This window comes from Clupea harengus, chromosome 1 (genome assembly GCF_900700415.2).
Source record: "Clupea harengus chromosome 1, Ch_v2.0.2, whole genome shotgun sequence".
NCBI lineage: Eukaryota > Metazoa > Chordata > Actinopteri > Clupeiformes > Clupeidae > Clupea > Clupea harengus.
In genome coordinates this window covers 26,323,697-26,344,693 of record NC_045152.1, presented here as the reverse complement: position 1 = coordinate 26,344,693, position 20,997 = coordinate 26,323,697, and the positions used below count along the sequence as shown (strand labels likewise).

The 20,997-nt window shown below is 44.5% G+C and overlaps 1 protein-coding gene across 1 annotated transcript in view; it reads right to left on the bottom strand.

Annotated features, from left to right (window-relative positions):
• The window catches only part of deptor (DEP domain containing MTOR-interacting protein), a 34,601-nt gene that overhangs the window by 4,308 nt on the left and 9,296 nt on the right, over positions 1–20,997 (bottom strand). The window contains exons 5-9 of the mRNA XM_012826485.3: positions 18,773–18,951; positions 14,417–14,599; positions 11,634–11,771; positions 7,295–7,365; positions 5,681–5,785 (exon numbers count right to left, since the gene is read on the bottom strand). Coding sequence (XP_012681939.1) covers positions 5,681–5,785; positions 7,295–7,365; positions 11,634–11,771; positions 14,417–14,599; positions 18,773–18,951 — 676 coding nt within the window. The remainder of the gene's footprint in view (positions 1–5,680; positions 5,786–7,294; positions 7,366–11,633; positions 11,772–14,416; positions 14,600–18,772; positions 18,952–20,997) is intronic.

Here is a 20,997-nt window from a genome sequence, read left to right as displayed (position 1 = left end):
AGCAGGGTCAGAGGCTTCGTTTATCTTATGAGCATCCATCTGATGTCTCCTCTCACAAGTCAAGCTCTTTCATATGTGCTTCATATGCACACACATCATAGATATACATATATAATGTAACATACAAAACCTACATCTAGCAAACACTTCACCACAACGGTTGCAGGTATAAGTTGTCGAACCTGCGCAAGAAATTTGTCACAACAATTGTCATTTTGTAAAACGCTACACTAAAACACTAAAATAACTAAAAAAGCACTGAGGTTTTTGTTTAATCTACAAAGATACAGTATTGTAGTTAAAACTACATCTGGGATTAACAGTTTGCTGCGCATGCCATGATTAGGCTGTCTAAACTTTTACAGTGTATCATGCTTTCAACAAAATGTAAAGTTTTGTAGAAATAACATTCATTAAAATCCACTGTTAATGTTACACACTACATAGGATGAAACTGAATCTATTGCACTGTATGGAAACCTCATACATGCAACCTGCAAAACAAATAAAGTCAACAAAGCCTCCACCTGTTCAGACCAGGCCCCATAATGCCATATATATGAAGGCCATCCCAAAGCCTGGTGCTGAGAGAATTCCAAACCCTCCTGGTAATTGCATCCAAATTCCTGCCTCCAGCATAAACGCTATTCTTGGCTCGGGTCCAAAGGTCTCAGTACCTGAGGTGAGCACACTGACAGTGGGAGAGAGGTTTATTTTCTTCTCCTCTGAATCTGATATATTTTACTCACTCCCCTCTCCACCCCGAGACAGGCTAAGACAACACCGGAGGCCTGAGAGCTGGGCTTGTGCTGTAACCAGCGGCCAGGGCTAATTGCTGGGGCGGTTGGTCAGCCAGCAGGACAGAGGCTCAGGATCACATTACAGTACATCCATTTTTGACCTCGTGTACCTGTGAACCACATCCCCGTCTCTTCCATCAGTTAGCAAAGCCTGACTGTGCTGACTGTGTTCAACTGTGTTAGACTGTAAAACCACAGCCTGATTGCCCTTCCTGTGTTAGACTGTAAAACCACAGCTGGTGCTTTCTCACAGCGTCACATTTTTCAAATATTCTGCCAGGTCATCACACTCTCACATACTGCTTAACGTTCCAGCTTACATGTTTTAAATGTACTTAACTATTTATTTCAGCTCGTCAAATTACATTCAGTATCCAAACTGCTATTATGCAATTTAATTTGTCTGATGATATAGTAAATAATTGCCCCACTCCGCTGCCAGTTGCACCAGCTGACCCTCTGACAGAGAAAGCACACAAGCGTGGCTGAGTGGGACAGCTGTGATGTTCCACATTAGACTGCTTAACACAGTTGCTTAATAAACTCCCTGCAGATACCAGCCTGCTTTACTTCGCTCTGTGGGCACGTCAAATATACCCACCGCAGGACTTTGGCACTTTGGCAAGCGTTCATCATCCTTCACAACAGGAGAGCGTTGCACATTGGTCAGATCTATAAAAGGTGAACACACGCTGGACCAGTACAGTGGAAAAATAGGAATAAAGCTTTCAAACATTTAAGAATATTTGACATTATTCTGCAGGATATATGTACATAATTCAAAAATCCCACCAATGTTCTGCCACGCTCATTTCCTGCAGCTGCAAGACACTAACAATGAGAGGGTCATGAAGAGGAGAGCATTCATTATTGAGCACACGCGTGCTGGGCCGGCACAGCAGCTCACTACAGCTGACAGGCAGCAGGTGGAGCACCACGATAGATGCTCGCCCTCGCCCTCTCTCTCTCTCCCTCTCTCACTCATTCACTCACACACAGACAACATCTAGCCGTCTCTTTAAATAGCAGAAGCATGCTTTTTTCCCTCGGAGCAGAGGAGAGGCAAACTGCTTGAGGGCGACCATCAGGGGTTTATGTAAGTAGGATTCATAAACAGAGGTGGAGATGGGGGAGGGGGAGTTCACACCGTTGCATAAGACCACTGATCCGTTATGGTCATCAGCTGTGGGCTTCTCTGTCAAGCTGACACTGACACAAACCGGTCCTGAGAGGGGATGAGGACCACACGTGAGCTGGGTTTCCATCCAACCTTCATTAAGACCAGTCAAATTGGAATCCTGAGAGGCAATGCTTGAAAAAGTCGAGTAAGAAATCTATTTGCTCGAGGGGGTGGACTGACTTCCGATTCATATAGGGTATAATGCCACTAAGAAATGGGTTTATTCCCATTAAATCGCATTATTTTCGATTTTCTTACGTATTTTCGTAAACGTTTCGTAAACCACAAGATTTGAGGCCACCAAGGTGTGTTTTAATTTGGATAACACCGATACAAATGTGCACAGACTTTATTTTAGCCGAATTTTCATAAATGTGCTTAAAATATGCAAATTAGTTGGATGGAAACCCAGCTATAGTCTCTTTCTCCCTTTCCGTTACACTCACACTCTCGCTTTCACACCGAGGCACACACACACACACACACACACACAAACACAATCTCCCTCTCTCTCTCAATTACACTTCAATTTAATGTGCTTTATTGGCATGACTTTGTACTGTGCAGTGTACAAAGCAGTCTACAAAACATGAATTTGTTATAAAATGAAGCTGAATGAAATGGAGAATGAAGGCGAAACAAACACACACAAGCATGGTTGTTATGTTATAGGGTTTTTCCTTCCTCTTTCCTTTCTTCCGTTTCTTTAGGATGCACAGTGGGGTGGCCTCACTGGTTTTAAGATGTCCTTTCTTCTTTTATGACATGCTGATACATATCTTGCTTCTCCTAGAATATATTTTTAGTTTTCCTTAATTTCTTTCTTGTGTGATCTCTGGGCAAATACCGCTGGCTTTTGTCATAAACTCATATCTGTGTAATGACTTCACTCAGTGAGGAAATGGTTTCAACCACTCTTTCATTACACCGAGAGCACAGCTGGGCCTCTCCAGGCAGTCAGGTCTGTTTCCGCCTTCCACATTCTATGGCCAGACTGTGCTCACTGAGCCTGTACATTGTCAAGGATCTTGAGATATTTTTTGTCTTTTAATATACTTAGATATGGGGCAAATGTATATTCCTGGTTAAGGGCCAAATAAGGGCCAGTTTGTGTTGGGTTTTGCTGACAAGCTTTATGATGAAGTGAACTGGGGTCACTTGTTCTGATGTGTTTCCCAAAAGTTAGGGCTCTTTTTTGAATGTCTATAATTAGGGGGTACTGGCAGGGTACTGACCTGCATGCATTTTGTGGCGTGTTTCTGTGTTTTTTAAAGAATGCTTCTGCAGAATTCAGTATGCAAGGCTTCAATTGGATAATTGTTCCCAATTTGAAAACATTTGTAAGTGGGCCCTTTAGCTCAGGGCGATTGGTTCTATTACAGCATTAAATATTTTAAGCCAAAGTCTGATTGGGGTTTGTCCTAAATAGTTTGTTCAGTGGTATAAAATGCCTGTTGTGCTTTTTCTTTCAGTTCCTTCACAGCCAAGTCGTTATTTTCCTGTTGAACTGATAGAGATGCCTAGATGTATCATTCTGTTTGTTAAATTTTCTTGTAACCAATCTTACTCAAACTTATATATATGTTAGAGTTATTTCTGGTCTTTCTCTGGAAATGCCCATATTTTGCAGAATTCCTCTCAAATACACTGGAGACAGAACAACTAAGTCATTACCATACAGGAGGCCTTTGACCTCCGTGTCTCAAGGTTCGGGGAAGAGAGCCAATTCATTGAAGGAAAGGTTAAAACGTGTGGGACTCATTGCACAGCCTTTGACAAACACACTGGGGAAAAAGGTCTGTTTGCATTTTTCCAATCTTGACTGCGCATTTACTGTTGGAATACATTAGATCATATATTATCCCATATATTATTATATATTAGCTACATGAGATCATTTATCTCTCTCTCTTTCTCTCTCTGTCTGAGGAACACACACACACACACACACACACACACACAGAAAAGCTTCTCACTATGACTGCTTGTTCTGCACTGACACTGTTAAACATTTCCTGTGAAAACCACAGTAAGTTACTGCCAGCTATTGGCCAGTGACATAGTGTAGTACTTTCCTAGTATTTTACCAGCACAGTATTCATAGTAAGAAGATGCCTGCTGTTGTTTTTATAGTCATCTACTGTTCGACATCCTAACGTAGCAATAAAACTACTGTAATATACAGAGAGGCTGAGCATGATTGGAGCTCCTACTATTAGTCCTCCCAGTGGTTCTCTCTGTGCACCCACATCAGGGACATGGTAGTTGCAGTATGGAGGTTATCAATCAATCAATCAATCAATCAATCAATTTTCTGGTTTACAACTCAACTTATGCATCTGGAGTGTGTTTTTACTGTTCAACAAACACCTCAAACCCTATCATTTTGCAGAACTGCTTTGGAGTCGGCCTTCTTAACCATTCAGCCATTTCATTCTATAGTTGGATGGTTTTTGAGTGAGTGAAAATTTTCTTCCGGCAAGTCTACCCAAGGCTTTTTAAAAAGGTACTACCGGTATCCAACAATTTTTTTCCAGCTTTTGTTTAGCTCTTTTCATGAACTTTTGTAAACATATTGTGTGAAGTGTGAAGGCTTGTTTTTGCTTTGCATTTCAAATTCATGAGAACATATTGGAATAGCGCACAGCAAGTGATTCTATAGCTCAAGGGCAGTTGCTAAAGCAGCGTGTTAGTGGGCTTGAGGTAAGAGGCCATGGGCTTGATTCCTAAGAGATGCATAATGATAAAGTCTGTATGCTACTTGTACTTCCACTTTTGTTCAATAAAATAGACTGTTAAGGAAATATGAGTATTGTAGCTTCTTTGGGATGTAAATTCTACATATCCTACGCCTGTAAAAACACTGGTACCTGATCAGCTTTATCTCTTCATGTACTGTGCCTAGATATATAAGCTCATTTAGGGACATATAGCTTAACTGTCATTTTTGCTCTTTCCTACTTTTCAATTTCAATTCAAATGAATTGCATTTGTGTATATAGTGTCATTAAAAATGGCACTGCCTAAAGCACTTCATCGAGGTCTAAACCCTCCCTAGGGCAAGCTTTTCACTTTTCACAGTAAAACGTTGTATTTTTCCACAATGCAATTGTGGGATACACAGCACTATGTAGTACATCAGTGTTACAGTAAGATACTGCTTAATGTATGTCCCATAATGCATTTGTGATTTAAAGTAATGCACTACAAAGCAGTCCTACAACATTATACTATAAAATCACAGAACAAATTTCTATCAGTGTTACTTCAGCTGCAGGTTTCCAATCCTCAATAAACAAGCAGTCAACACATGACAGACTGCAACGGCTAACTCACTGACGTCATGGGAAGGACCTCAAAAAGGGGAAATGAAACGTTTCAGTTTCAAGAAAAATTCATTTACCAGGACCAATAGCCCACAAGTTCCTCAACTCCGACACGTGTTTGTCCTCTGTTGGGCCCCAAAACACTTCCATCCACACCACCTCACAGCCACCCTCTTTCAGGATGTCTATGCATACATTGATGCATTTGACATACACTTTTATCCAAAGGAAGGACAGCACCGGCAATTGGCTCATCAGAAGGAAGTGTAACAGTCGTCAGTGTACAGTGTTCATCCTCATGTATCTTCATGTCATGTCAGTTCAGTGCTTGACTGTGCTGCCTGGGTCAGGCGATGTGTGTAAAATCTCAGTACCTTCATGCCTGCAGCAGCTGCCGGCCCACCGGGGTCCACAGCCTGGATGTGACAGGGCTTACTGCCCCGTACCACGAACCCCCAGCCCACCGCATCCCCCACAATCTGCAGGGTGAACAGAACCACACAAAGCACCAGTTTAATCACACAGAACCACACAAAGCACCTGTTTAATCACACAGAACCACACAAAGCACCAGTTTAATCACACAGAACCACACAAAGCACCAGTTTAATTGTCTGATGATCATGGGGTCAAAAAGAGCACACTAAAGTTACAAAACACTCATTAGAAAAAAAAACACTCATTGCAACATAACATACACCACATAATACAATCAACATCTCAGAAGAGGAAGTGTTCAAACTGGCAAGTGTCATGGATGGATATACAACAGTTATCTCAATATCTCAAACTGCAAGACAGTACCTCCTGTCCAGTAAGACTTTAATCTCATTTCAACTGGGTGCTACTTTGAGACAAACATGGTTGCTGTGTTACGTCCTGTGTGATAACAGTCTTGTTTCCTAATTCGCAGCTCTGTAATGAGAGTCCCTTCACCCTACTCTGAGGTATCCTGTTCCTTCTCTCTGCTCAAGGGTCGCGGTGACCTGGCCTCCACCCAGCAGCATTACTGTTGACGCTCAGCGCTATAATAAGTTACATGCTGGTGGTACGGACACTATAACCCAGGGCTTGTGGCAAACCAGTGCACTAGCTGGACGACATCCAGAGTCTGTGATTTCTAGTACTTCTCCTAAGTGCCCTGCATATCAATTAAATACACTGGGAATAAAAGTGAACTTAACCTAGAAACGGAAAAGTACTGACACTCAGCTCAGCTAAAACTCACACCCATTTAAACATCAACCCACTCTATAGCCATCATTAGATCACATGACAGCACCTTTCACCAGCTTTTCGGTTACATTCTCAAACTAGAGCATAAACACTGCTGTGTAGGTGCTTGTGATTTACAGACTGCTCTCCAATATGAGAATGTCTGAGGCCACGCTCTGAAAATATTTATTCCTTTCTTGCTCCTGCCTCTCTGCACTCTTTGGGGGTTCAGGGCTCGCCATGAAGTGTCTTTTATATGAAATGTTTCCATGAGCAAACTGCATTGAGAAATAATATTTAAGAGGAAGTGGCTGTGGTCTATTTTCAGCTGCAAATCTTTCCTGGCAGCTAAATTATTCACCAGAGGCCAGAAAGCTGAGTAACATGGTTAAGAACCTTCCATGTATGTGTGTGTATGTATGCACGTGTATGTATGCATGTGTGTGTGTGTGTGTGTCTGTGCGTGAGTGCATATTTGATTTAGAACACCCAGACCTCGATTGCTGCAGCTATGTATGCGTGAGATAATTTGTGTCACATAGCAAGACTTATCACACACTGCTCTACATGCGTGTGTGTGTGGTGTGTGTGTGTGGACAGTGACAGTGTGCAAACAACTCTACGTGTGTAAAGGAAATGTGTCTTTGTATGTGCGTTTGTGCACGTGTGTACGTGTCTAAAAGGAAATGAAAGTGTGTGTGCGTGAGAGAGAGAGAGAGAGAAAGAGACAGAGAGAGAAAAAGAAAAAAGAGGGGGAAAGAGAGGAGACACACCGTGAATGTCCTCTTTATGTACGGGCCTCCTGGGGATTGCAGTTCCTCCGGGTTCACTTGTCTTTTCAGTACTGCAAGGAAAGAGACATGGGTGTCAGTGACACGCACACGCGCGTACACACACACACACACACACACACACACACACACACAAACACACACACACAAACACACACACACACACACACACACACACACACACACACACCCTATACATCAGCCCTGCCAAGAACCAACACACTACTATGCATTCACACAATTCCACTGAGTCACGCGCCAAGCTTCCAGACTGAAATTAAAGGGCACACTGTCTGCATTAGGGGCAGTCTGCCCACCGTGACCATGAGGAATATCTCTGAATGACTTTTTTTTTTTTGCTTCTGACAAACCCCCCTCAGGCCTTACATGCACTGTGACATGTGCTCCCTCGACAGGCTGCCCTCCAAACACAGATCCAATCAGCACCAGGCGAGGATCAGCTCACCCAGATGAAAGAAAGAGAGGTATCTCTGTTAAGTGCTAATCTGATCAAGGCACATGTGGCCTGAACTGATATGCTAGAGTGTTAGCAGGTGCTACTACCTACGATTTTGTGCACAATCAAAATCAATCAAGTCAAGTGTTTTTTGTTTCCAGCTCTATAAAGAAAGCAGAACAGAAAGAGAACTCAGGCCTTCTTTTCCATTTGTTTTCATAGATGGGGAAGAAACCAGATGTTGGTTCTAACTTCTGATTGTGTGGGGACATTTAGTCACCCAAAGCAATAAAACCTGGTGATGTTTATCCGCTTATGTGCACCGTTGACAAATACAGTGTGTGTGTGTGTGTGTGTTGTTTCCTCTTTGGTATGACTGGTTAACACTGACCTCCAACAGTTTACAAGTACCAGTGACACCAGAACAGAAGAACGTCCTAAACACCATTGACAGTGTTGTTATCAGATGATCATGATAACATGAAGACTATAAATGAAGGGAGGGAAGACTTCCCTGGAACTTCACTGTGAAAATGATTGCCATTTACACCAGCAGCCAAAGGTCACCGCCACAGTCACCTCCCTGCATTCTTCTTAGCCTGGAATTTTAATTGGCATAACACTGTGGAGAGCGAGGTATAACAGAAAAGAAAGATCCTGATTCTTGTGTCTACTGCACACAGTGCACAAACAGATGGGTGTGCAGATGGGTTTTTAGCACCTACACATCTCTACTTTCCCCATCCAGCATGTATTTCTACATTTACATTGCATTTAGTCATTTAGCAGACGCTTTTATCCAAAGCGACGTACAAGGGAGAGATCAATCAAGCTACGAGCAATAGAGACCTAGACCTATTTCTGTCCTGTTAAACATGTAACTGAAGACACAGCTCTATCTTCCTCTTGTCAGATAGAGAGAGAGAGAGAGAGAGAGAGAGAGAGAAGAGGGAAAGTAAAATCTTGGTCATCTTAAGTGGCTACAATAGAGGTCTTATGTTACACCCCGGCATTTAATGTGTGGTTCGCTTTCATGAGGGGGTGGGAGTCTTGACTGAGTGTGATGATTGGTGGAGTAAAGGACCAATGAAAAGCTCTTCCCCAAAACGAACACATCTAAACAAGAGAAGAGCTTTTCTTTCCAATCTGAAACTACTCATCCATAACATTCTCCCACCCCACACAGGGTTCAGAGGAAACAGACTTTCATGCCTTCAACACTTCTCTACAGACCCATACTGAGTGAAAAGCTTGACAAATTGAGGGTTCCCCTAAGACACAGACAGATTCACCAACAGCATACATAGTGCCTCATTACCACTTCAGTTGCATGTCTTAGAAAAAGCCATTATCATGGCTGCTGCATGCTTTAATTTGTCTGTGGTCAGTCTGTGTGTGTGTGTGTGTGTGTGTACTGCTCCTCTGTCCCTGTGACAAACTACTCTCTGGCTCTTCTCTCTTGCCTGTCTCGCAGGGGGAACAGAGTGTGCCTGCCAGCTCTCTCCCCCTCTCTCTAACATGTTCACACACACACGCACGCACGCACGCACGCACGCACGCACGCACGCACGCACACACACACACACACACACACACACACACACACACACGCACACACAGACAGTAAGATACACACAGACAGTAAGATACACACACACACAGACACATACACACACAGTTGATTGGGGTTAGGCCCAGGGTCAGAGAGTTTGCAGGCAGCACACCCCCCCTCGTCTCAGCCCTCTCTGGGTCAGGGTGCGGCGAGGCTCTCCTCTTTGCTTCCCTGGATTTTTGTTTTTTTTCCAGACATGCCAATTTGGAGAGTGAAACCTGCCACATGACGTTCGAAAAGCCTGTTTCTCCTTTGAGAAAGATTTGCTGACTTTGGTCAAAAACTTGAGCTTTCTGCAAGGTGGGCTGAACGTGACTGGGATATTTGAACCATCATCAGGTTTCATCAAGCATCCAATGGAGCACATCATCCGACAACTGAACACATGGAGATATCACCTTCAGTACTCTAGTTTGAGCTGATGGGGTCTTAAATAGAGACATTAAATATTAGCCTACAATGGGCATCTTCACTGAGGCAGTATCCCTTGTGCATTCTAAATCATGGCAGTAATGATGCACAGGTTTCCATTAGTGTTTATAGCCTACATATAGATACATGGCATATGTTTCAAACCTACAGTTCCTTTTCCTTACGTATGAATGCGGTAATATGGTGCTGAAAGTAGAACATCTGAATGGCTATTAATATTTCATATAGCATTAGGGTTGCAGCTGAGTGTTTCTGTGTCTGAATACCTACAAGAGGGGAGGCACATGTGGGGAAAGAGGGAGGGGATTTTGAGAGAAAGATTAAGCCGCAGTGTTTTGGCTGCTCTCGGAGATCCAGAGGAGAGGGCTTTTTATGGGAACAGCAATGTGGCCGTCTCCCGGATGGATTACTGCCAGCGGGGTCTGAGGAGAGCAGCACACGTGGGAGCGGAGGCAAGGGGAGCAGGGAAGAGGAGTAGGGAAGAGGAGCAGGGAAGAGGAACACGCCATTAACAGACGGACCAGCTTCAGAGCTTTTCCTGTCCTGTCCTGTCCTCTGCACTCCTTCCCGGCAGAGAGCCGACGACGCATTTACTTTGTCTCTCTGTCTCCACGTCCCCTCTCTGTATCTCCCTCACCAGCTGTGTCTTAGTAACGCTTAGAAACCAAACCAAACATGTTTACAGCAACACGTGGAGTGGAGGCACACTACTGATAAGGAAGCCAGAGGATCAGATAAGAATCTTAATTTCCTCAGAATCCATAAAGGCTTGTATGTAGGCGTGCTTGTCTCTCGTCAGATGCTTACAATCCACAAGGCAAAGTGTTAGACTGAGGAGCCAACTATGCTAAGAGCACAACACTCCCGACGGTTAGGCTGAAGAGAGAGAGGGAGGATAAGGCCTCCAGCCTCCCCTAGAGGCATAAATCCACCTCTAAATCCAGCACACACACACACACACACACACACACACACACACACACACACACACACACACCCCAAAAAAGGCCCTGATATTCCTCTCTCTATCTACTAAACAGCTGATAACTGTCTGCACAAGCTGTGGTTCTGACAGGCCTTATGGGTCTGTTTCATGTTGAGCATTGTGAGATGTAAACTGTAAGTCAGAGAGTCCTTTCAGGAGCTGGCTGCGTGAGCACATACTGAAGCATGATTGGTGAACTGGAGAGGAGCAGAGCATCAGTCTTGATTGGTTGAAGGAAGGGAGGTATGAGATGTGATCCTGAGAATGAGAGACTCCTCTGCTCTCGCTCTTTCTGTCTCTCTCTCTCCCTCTCTCTCTCTCTCTCTCTCTCTCTCTCTCTCTCTCTCTGGGTGTGTTTCTGTGCGAGGGGTGACTCAGCTTGGCTCATGACACACACTCTCGTTGTGTTTGACCTACCCTGACTGTTTATCTTGGAGATTTTTTTTTACATGTATGAGTGAGTGCATGTCCGGGCATGAACAGTGTGTGTGTGTGTGTGTGTGTGTGTGTGTGTGTGTGTGTGTGTGTGTGTGTAAATGTGTAATAGGGAGTATTTATTTGTGTCAGTGTGTATCCCTACGCTAATGAGTAAGTGTGTATGTGTTTGTATATGTGTGCGTGTGTATGTCTGTGTGTGTGTGTGTGTGTGTGTGTATGTGTGTGTGTGTGTGTGTGTGTGTGTGTGTGTGTGTGTGTGTGTGTGTGTGTGTGTGTGTAAATGTGTAATAGGGAGTATTTAGTATTTATATTTATTTGTGTCAGTGTGCATCCCTACGCTAATGAGTGTGTGTGAGTGTGTTTGAGTGTGTGTGTGTGTGTTAGTGTGTATGCCTACCAGACTTGGGGTTGCACAGCACCGGCGGGCTGCTGCTGAGGGTGGGGCTGCTGCTGTAGTACCCACTGCTGCCACAGCTGCTGCTCATGCTGCTGCGCCGCACCGCAGACACCACCCTGATCTCCTTAGTGGGGCTCACTGCAGCCAGAGAGAGAAGGAGAGAGAGAGGGAGGGAAGAGGAGGGAGAGAGAGGGGGGGGGGGAAGAGAGAGGGGGGGAAGAGAGGGAGAGAGGAAGAGAGAGATGGATAGGGAGAGAGAGAGGGGGGAAGAGAGGGAGGAAGAGAGAGAGGGAGAGGGGGACAGAGAGAGGAAGGGAGAGAGAGAGAGAGAGAGAGACGACACCTGCTTCAGAGTCCCATTCCGGCAGGTTTAATTCAATACAGTTTAACAGCACCACAAACTAAATCATCCAAAATGATCGTTAAGTTAAAATCGCCACCTCTCTTAAACGGTTTCAACATAAATTGAACATTATAACAATCATGAAGGGGGAATTATTACAGGACTGTTATTTTAAACAGCGTTAGTTTTGGCTAGGTGTGCATAATAAACTGAGCAACTGAGAGTATAAGGAGCCATACAGTCATAGTGATACTGTTAATAAATGTGTACACTGCCTCAGTCTCCCTGGGGTGGAATACTATACAGCTGCATACAAACTGCAAATTCTATTCCTGTCATCCAAGGTTGCTGCGCATCTCGTAAGGGAACCCAAGCGGATACAAGTCAAACGTCTACATTCCTGCTGTGCAGAGGGCCCCCATCTGCTCTCTAACTTGCCTAACATCAACAAACACAAGCTGAAGAATGCCACAGCCACCACGGCGCTCCGGCTACAAGAATGCAAACAAGCGTGCAGGACAAAACAAGTGGGTAACGTGGTCGCCGCGCGGCACAGAAGGACATGAGAAGAGGAGCAGTCGATTTAGAGGATATGAGGACGAGAGCAGGCTAGATGCTGGTTACTGCAATGTGAAGGGCTGCCATCCACATGCTACAAATGCTCAAAGGAGGTGGACTGATGAGCGGTGTGCAAAAAGGCTCTCCGGTGGTCCATGGGGTACTGGAGATCAACATCTGAACGATCAAAGTTTCCTGTTTCCTGTCACAAGGAATCTCACCACATCGTTTGGTAGATCATGCCTCATAACATAAGAGACAAAGTGGCTCCAAACTTGCTGCTGCAGTTGGGCGCTTTAGCTTTGACAAAGGGCACAGTTCTCCGCTGTACAAAGTTCAGTGAGTCAGCCAGCCGCTGTGCTCCTTGTGCTATCTGGCACGGTTCTGCTATGGGACACTGGGATGCTGTGTTCTGACCTCACCGAAAAGTAGCGCTCGGCTCTCTCAGAGGCGCCAGATGGCAGGAGTGGGTTCAAGATCTTCTTGCAATTCCAAGCACCTATCCCTCCTTACCACACGTGGGCACACTGTTAATGTGAGGTGTGCAGGTTTACACCATCTCACATTAACAACTGTCAGTAACACACTCAGTCTGCCTGACTCTCATTGGCTGGACCCTGCTCTCTGCAGACCATGAAAATAAAATGAGAGAGGCAGCAGCATATTCCATCTCCGTGAAAAGAACATTGTGTAACTTAGAGGCTGAAGTTCATCTGAGACAGTCAGAGCTCTCAAGCGTGTTATAAACAAACACTAATCATTTTATGGCTGACGAGGCATCTTGTATTTTACCAAGTTCTTTAAATCGCCTCCTCAGTACTGAAAGTTTAAAATAGTAATGGACAGGGGAACAATGCCCGTGTAAAGCTTTTGGTTATAACACACTACATAAAAGCTTAATTTATTCATAATTAATTAGGGCACAATCATTGAAGTCATAGATGCAAAGAGTTACTGCAATTTCCTCATAAACGGAAATGACAAAGAGTGAATCGGGCTAGCTTTGTGTGAAGAGGGTAGTTGACAGTTAGCGGGCATGTTACTTCATGTGGGCATGGCCCCATGTGTGTGAAGTGCCCCTGCTATAGCGCAGTCAAGACCCAGCTCAGCAGACACTAGTTCTGCTCTGTCACACTATGTGCTAGAGAGCTAGGCTCAGTTGAGGGGGTGGGCTGACTAACCTTGAAACAAGTCCAGGCTCTATACTTGCCAGTTCTTTCAGGGTTTGGCTTATGCACACGATTTAGAAATACTGATCATAAATCTAATCTTGTTATCTTCTAAACTTTATTTATCTCCATTAGGTTTATTTAGAAGTAGTGCCACTGGCTTTACTTAGCCTACATTAGAGATGATTATTAATTATTGCAACTGATTATTAGAATGGATTCATTCTGTTAAGTTGCAGAGGGAGAAGAAAAGTCTTCTTCAGCACTTTAATATTCTGGGCAAGATTCAGACTACTCAAAAGAGAACCGCAAAAGAAAATCTTTGGAGGGGAAAGAAGGCAATATTTTCTTTTCTGAACACATGGTTTTGTTCATGTATTGCCATTGCAATAATAAGCTTTCATAATACAGAACACACCATGAAGAAGCACATGAGTGTAGAACCTCAACACATGACAGGCAAACCAACTCTTGTCCAAAATAACTGAAATGATTATGAGGATGCAAACTATTTCGTAAAAATGTCACAAGGATCATTGTCATATGAAGCTTTTTTAAAGTTTCACTTCTACTACAACAGTGGTCTAAGAAAGCCGTAAGTGAGCAGGTACTTTTCAACCGTTTTGTTGACTGTTGCTCGGGGCAACTGTAAAGCTAAGCTAATTCTGTGTGGATCCCCGCCCTGTGATTGGGCGTCTCCGTGGAGTGTGTACCTGACAGGAAGCTGGTGTTTCCCCCCTCCATGTTCTGCTTGCGGAGGCAGAAGGGGCTGTCGTAGCTCTCTGGGATGGACTTGATGCGCTCGCTCAGGAGCTCCATCAGGCGCCGCCGCCGCCGGAAGTTCATGCGGAACTGGTAGAGCAGGCCGCCGTCCACAAAGTGGTGCTTATTGGAGACTGGGAGAGAAAAAACAACAAGTCATTGAACTGATCAGGAGGGTTGAGAGATGATATGGGGTTGAGGGGATGATATGATAAGGGATGATTCTATGAACAGAACATAGATCTTCCGCCTTAAAAGAACCGGATATTAAAGGAGAATGGTTTCCATGGTGATGCTCCCTGACAACTAAAACAATCACAGGGTGACAATGCCTTTTATTGATAAATATATGAGGATATGTCACACGTTAAGTATTTTCATAGAATTTTTAAAGCTCAGCTGTCATTAGACTGTGATGTATGTCCTTATCAACTCTGAAATCAGTTAATCCATTTAGAGGACCAGCAGTGATCCATCAATTTGAACGTGAATAAAGGCCCTGTATATCAATATGACATTGGTAAGCCTATAATCCCATAAAAAGGGAGGGTATAAATAACAGCTTGAACAAAAGGGTGGGGCTTTTTCTCTGGCTTAAAGGGAAACTTTGTGATTTTTCCACCTGGGCCCTATTTTCCCATCTTTTTGGGTCAAAATGTTTACAAGGGACAAAATAATTTCTTTACACTTATTGAGGTAACTCAATACTGGACTGATTTCTATCGTTATTAGTGGTTAGTAAAAGTGTGTACCCAAAAAGATCTAAAAATAGGGCCAGTTTAAATAGGGCCCCTTTAAGCACTGGTGAAAAACCTTGGTCTTCTGTTTCCATTACGAGTTAAGATATTGGGGACATTCGCCAACAGAGAACATCAACGCTAGACACTTTTAAACAGTGCTTTGCTCAACGGCCGTGTGAGTACACGTGAAAGAAAATAAAACAACATTTTAACCTCATGAAATTGTTGGAAGTTTTCATTCTTTTAAAAAGTTTTGAATTATCTATACAGTTTTTCTTTACAAATAACGGCATATCCATTGCTAGGCGACCTAAAGTAACGCCCCCAATTTCACTCTGCCCCACACCAGGACCAAACTGAGGCTGTTTGGGCCAAGGACCCAGCCCAGCCTTAGAGATGGAAACAAAAAAGTCTGGGTTTCTCCCCATAGTGGAAATGCACCTCAATAATACCACAGCTGTCTTCTAAGCCCTGAGACCACTATAGCCTGAATTGTGAAATCAGTGCCTGTGATGCCACAATGTCTTACTGTGGAGGTGAGGCAACATTTGTGGCATATTTCTGTGTATTGCAACAACACAGGCTTCTCAGACACCACTGACAATATCTTAAAGGCAAAATGTAAAAGTCAAATACAAAAGCTCAACAACTTCCCAACTGTAGTGAGGGACAAATCAATCTGTATCCTGCGGTGGTTTCGATGGATTCATTCCTGTGTACCTATCAGTCAGTTGGGCTGCATGATAAATCCGTAGGGGTGTGTAAATCATTTGACAAAGGCATGTTTTGTTGTCTCAGGCTCATTTACAAAGACTTTAGAGCTATCAATGGAGGTGTGTGTCAGTGTGTCAATCAGGAGATGCCTACTTGTCAGCATGAGTTATAAACGGCCCGTGAATGAGCTGGTCATTTGTGCAGGAAACATACTCGCTAGCTTGTGGGCCATGACTATTCACAATGCAGATGTAACCATGTGGGGCTGTCATCTGGCAGAGGCTTTTGTGTGAGATTCTTAAAAGACAATACCTCTCTGTCTGTTTTATGAGTGCGTGTGTGTGTGTGTATGTGTGTGTGTGTGCGCGCGTGTGCGTGTGCGTGTGTGTGTGTGTATGTGTTGTGTGCGTATGTGTGTGACTATGTCTGTATGTAAGCTGGCAAACCTAAAGGCAAACATGGATAGTGTCTTCAGTTGTCCTGTATATGCGGGTCCGCAAGCATTTGTTTGTATGTAGGACCTCATGATCAGTTCACTTTAAAAGAGTTACAGACTTTGGGAGGATTTCACCCTTGAACATACACAACAAGGAATGTGTGTCTGTGTTGGGGGTGGATTTTTGGTGAATGTCTCTACACATAAATATGATAAAAAGTTTCACAGGGTGTTAGGAAAAGTCTGTAGTGTGTAGTTAGGAGAAGTATACATGGAAACCAAGAATGAGGAAATTTATGAGGAAATTGAAGCATGGTTATCTAGATCCTTAAATAGCTCATCACAGGAATAGCCTTACCCTCACCCCTAGTTTAAAACCAGGCACTGTCAGAGACCTTACACAGAGTGCCTGTGTCCGTACAGCCTGCGCTATAAAAGGACATGAAGGAAGCATGCAGAGTAGAGAATAGCCCCTTCACTTCCTCAAGTATGATGGTGACAACCAAACATAAGCTTTAAGTACAGACCTGCAAAATGCAGTCATTTATTTACAACCATTTTACACAAAATCATATCAAGTATGAAACGGAACATGGAAAAAGAACCGAAGAGGACGTCTTTCAAAGCAATACTCCCTGACAACTCAGGCATAGTACAACATGGTCTTTTTTGAATTTGAACCAATCTATGACACGCTACCCAATCTGACACCAGCCAATAGCTCCACTCCGTCCCTGAATGGAAAAGGACAGAGGGCTTTCACAGGGTGTTTGTATGGAGTGGGTCAGATATGCAGCAAAACAAAGCCTGCTTCATTTCAACCCACTGCTGTCAGGGCATAATCACAGGGACAGCTCTAGCACCCTTTGCCAGATAGAGAGAGAGAGAGAGATAGATAGAGAGAAAGAGAGAGAGAGGGGGAGAGAGAGAGAGAGAGAGAGGAGGAGAGAGAGAGGGGGGGGGAGAATAATGAGGTGGACAGTTCTCTGGCAACCTTATTTTGAGTTTAATTCAGTTAGTGTGTGCAGAGAGGGGAAACAGTGTTTCAGAAGCCGAGTGTGTGTGAGGGGAACTGAGTGAGGGGACCATCAAAGCAACCTGGGGAGGGCAGGGGGGTGTTTGAGTGTGTGAGACAGAGAGACAGAGAGACAGAGAGAGAGAGAGAGAGAGGGAGAGAGAGAGAGAGTGTGAGAGTGTGAGAGAAAGAGAGAGAGAATGAGAGAGAGAAAGAGAGAGGGAGTGTGAATGTGTGTATGAGAGAGAAAGAGAGAGAGAGTGAGAGACAGTGAGAGAGAGGGAGAGAGAGAGTGAGAGAGAGGGAGAGAGTGAGAGGGAGGGAGAGAGAGGGAGAGAGAGAGAGAGAGAGTGAGAGTGGTCATACGAGGCCCAGGCTCCAGCTCCTGTCAAGACAGATGGCGAAAGAGAAACAGAGAAAGAGAGAGAGAGAGAGAGAAGTGTGTACATGAATGTTTGTATATGTACATGAGTGTGTTTGTGTATGTGTCGTCAGCCAGTGAGAAGTTTCACTAGTCTGCATGCTGTACAAGTATGAGAGTCAGTGGAATGACCATCTGTTGGTGAGGAGGATAAGATCAAATGAAAGTCATATGTTGATAGTTATAGGTATATTAGTTACCAGAACACTAAACTCTAACATGACTGGTGCAGCGCTGTACCAGTGAGGGTTTAGAAGAATCTATATTTCTGATAATACATACATTTAAATTTCTATGGGTTGATGTTTAAAGTTAAAGTGAACAAAACAACAAAACAGCTCTTGACCCAAAGTTATGTCTCCAAAATTGAGTTCACCCAGGACCATGTAAAACTATTGTGCTGTGTCTGAGACATGATGACTCCAAGATTTCTTTATGGAATGGTCTGCTCTGGCCATGGCACTGCAGAGGCAGCATGTAGGTTATGTACATGTGACTGGAACACACAGAGACAATGGAACTAGTGTTCCAGAGACGCACAATTCAATTTTTGAGACAGCAAAAGGAAGCTTCTAATGTATTAAGTTTCTAATATTATCTACTCTCCAGGAAGTTCTTTGTACAAGTTGACTGATCTATCCTAAAGATCAAAATACAAAAAGCACACATATCAGGCAAACACTAAAGAGATACTGTGACAGACCACAACATGATGGAACCATGGGTGGTAAGGCAACAAAGAACCTCTAGCTTCTTAGACAAAGCAAATGTACCTGTGAAATACGATTCTGCTTTTTTTGGAATAACAGTGTGTTCGAGAATCATAATGAATGGTTATTTGTCAAATCAGCAAACACTATGTTAGAGACACCACACACACACAAACACACACACACACACACACACACACACACACACACACACACACACACACACACACACACAGACACACACACACACACACACACACACACTCCTCACCGTGCTGGATGATGCCATGCTCCAGGAGCCTCCGCCCCAGTTGCTCGGCCTCGTCCCTGGCCGCCATCTCCCCCTCTTGCAGCAGCCAGTCCACAAACTCGGAGGCCACCAGGGTGCGCTCGAACGCCACGCCTTCCTCCTCTCGCGTCTGCAGGAAGCCGTTCTCCAGACTCATCAGCCTGCCGGCAGGACAGACAGCGCAGTTAAGACACCTACCCACCCAGCCATGACTGTCCATCAACTGACTTAATCTGGGCAGACGGCCATGCTTACATCTCCGGTCCTGCTTACATGCTGGTAACACATTTGTGTGTTAAAACCTCAGGCTGATGTGATGGGTTAAAATTTAAGTATAATTTGTTTTTTATGGACAAGATGTTCCATGTGTTGTAAGACATTTAATAACCAACTCTTCAATCATTAGTAAAGGGGATTAAGTGTGCACCCAATGCACAGTGGACATCTACAGCTAAATAAAGCCCTTTGACGTAAAGGGTGTGCTGCTGCTGTGTGATATCTAGTTCTTACGAAATGGATACTTTCCTTTACCCCGTCCTACTGCATTTGCTAAGTGTTTCTTTGTCCAAAGCTACAATCTACATAGATGAATGTAATGTTCCCCTCCAAAGGGACATTGTGCTTGGCCACAGAAAGTACATGAGGTTATCAGAAGACAAGTGGTAGTCACCTGAAAATGAGCACCCCTTTGACCGCTACGCACATGCAGATGCAGGGTGGGATGGAAAGCCACACCAACCACCTTTGGGCTGAGATATATATAAAGCAAACATTTGCCTGAATCAAACATTTGCTCGCGTAATGACCTTTATCTAATCCTATGCCTCTGTCGTTTCCTCTTGCCGGGAATGCAGATTACACTCTGTTGGGCGAGGCCCACCATCTTAATGCCAGGATTTGCGTCTGAATCCTTACTGATAATACGGAGATATTAAATGGAACTGCAGTTGTGCAATCGCCGCTTGACCTTGACTGAGGTTAGATAAGCCTCACTAACCTACTTTGTTGGCATCCCATCTCTTTTCCAAACACTTACTCACTTACACACTTACTCACTTGCTCAGTAATATCAGCCCCCCCACCCCCCACCCATGTCCTTAAATTCCCCTGGCGTGAACAGACACCCTGGGTTTTGGCAGCACAAATCATATCCCTGACTAGATATTAACATCTGATCGTCCACCTCTTGATCATTTGTGGAACAGATGGGGGAGGTCTACAGGACTCTGTTCCACTGGTCCCTGTAAATCAGTTCCCAAAAATACCGGTGGGACAAAAACTTCACTGCTGATGGGGCTTTTAGGACAGCTCCTGCTAGATCCGCTCATATCCTTAAAGGATTTTGTGATTCTTATCAAGAGGAAATTATGGCAGGCCACAATTCTTCCTCTTCCTCCTCCTCCTCCTCCTCCTCATCTGTCTTTTTTTCTTCCTCCAAGGCAAGTCGTTGCGCGAGTCTGCAGCATTTGCTTTTGTAACACAACAAGGGGCCTGGTAGTGCTCGTGCCATGCTAGGGTTCCGTGGCCCTCTTGGAGGAGCTGGCCAAAAACACAGGAATGTTATAATTAGCTGCCATTGTGGACTCCCTGCAGCTCTCATTGGGGACGGGGAGGGAAAACAGGCCCCCTCAGCATGGGCAGGAACTTCCTACGGCCATTAACCAGAAAGAGAGGCCACCCTCTCAGGTTGCTGTTTGTTGTTGTTGTTCGGCATTTGGGATTTACTGCAGCCCAGGCAGCCACACGGCTGGAAAATGGAGGATGAGGATGTAAGTTCACGGTTCCAAGTCAATTTCAAAGATGTCCTACCACCACCGGGCGGGAGGAGAGGGAAGCCATTGATCAGGAGGGTAAAACACTGACAGACAGGCCACCACTCCCTTCAATGGAACCCCGAAGAGACTGCAGACCATGTGGTGTGAGATGATGCCAACTCTATCTCCCCTGTCCTGTTCGTTTCACTGTGCCAAGCAGAGCCCTGCAGAGGGGAGTTTGGACTTGTTCCATCTAAGAAGTCACCTGCTTTATCCTCCTCGCAAGCGAGCGAGCGAGCGAGCAAGCCGGACAGTTCTGGTGACAGGAGGAGAGATGGAGAGTGAGAGCCGACCCATATGCAGGCAGGGGCCATGCGGCACCACATGCGTCTTGTGTCATTACATAACGCAACAGATGTCAATTACAATGGACAGCCTCTTCCTATGATGCGA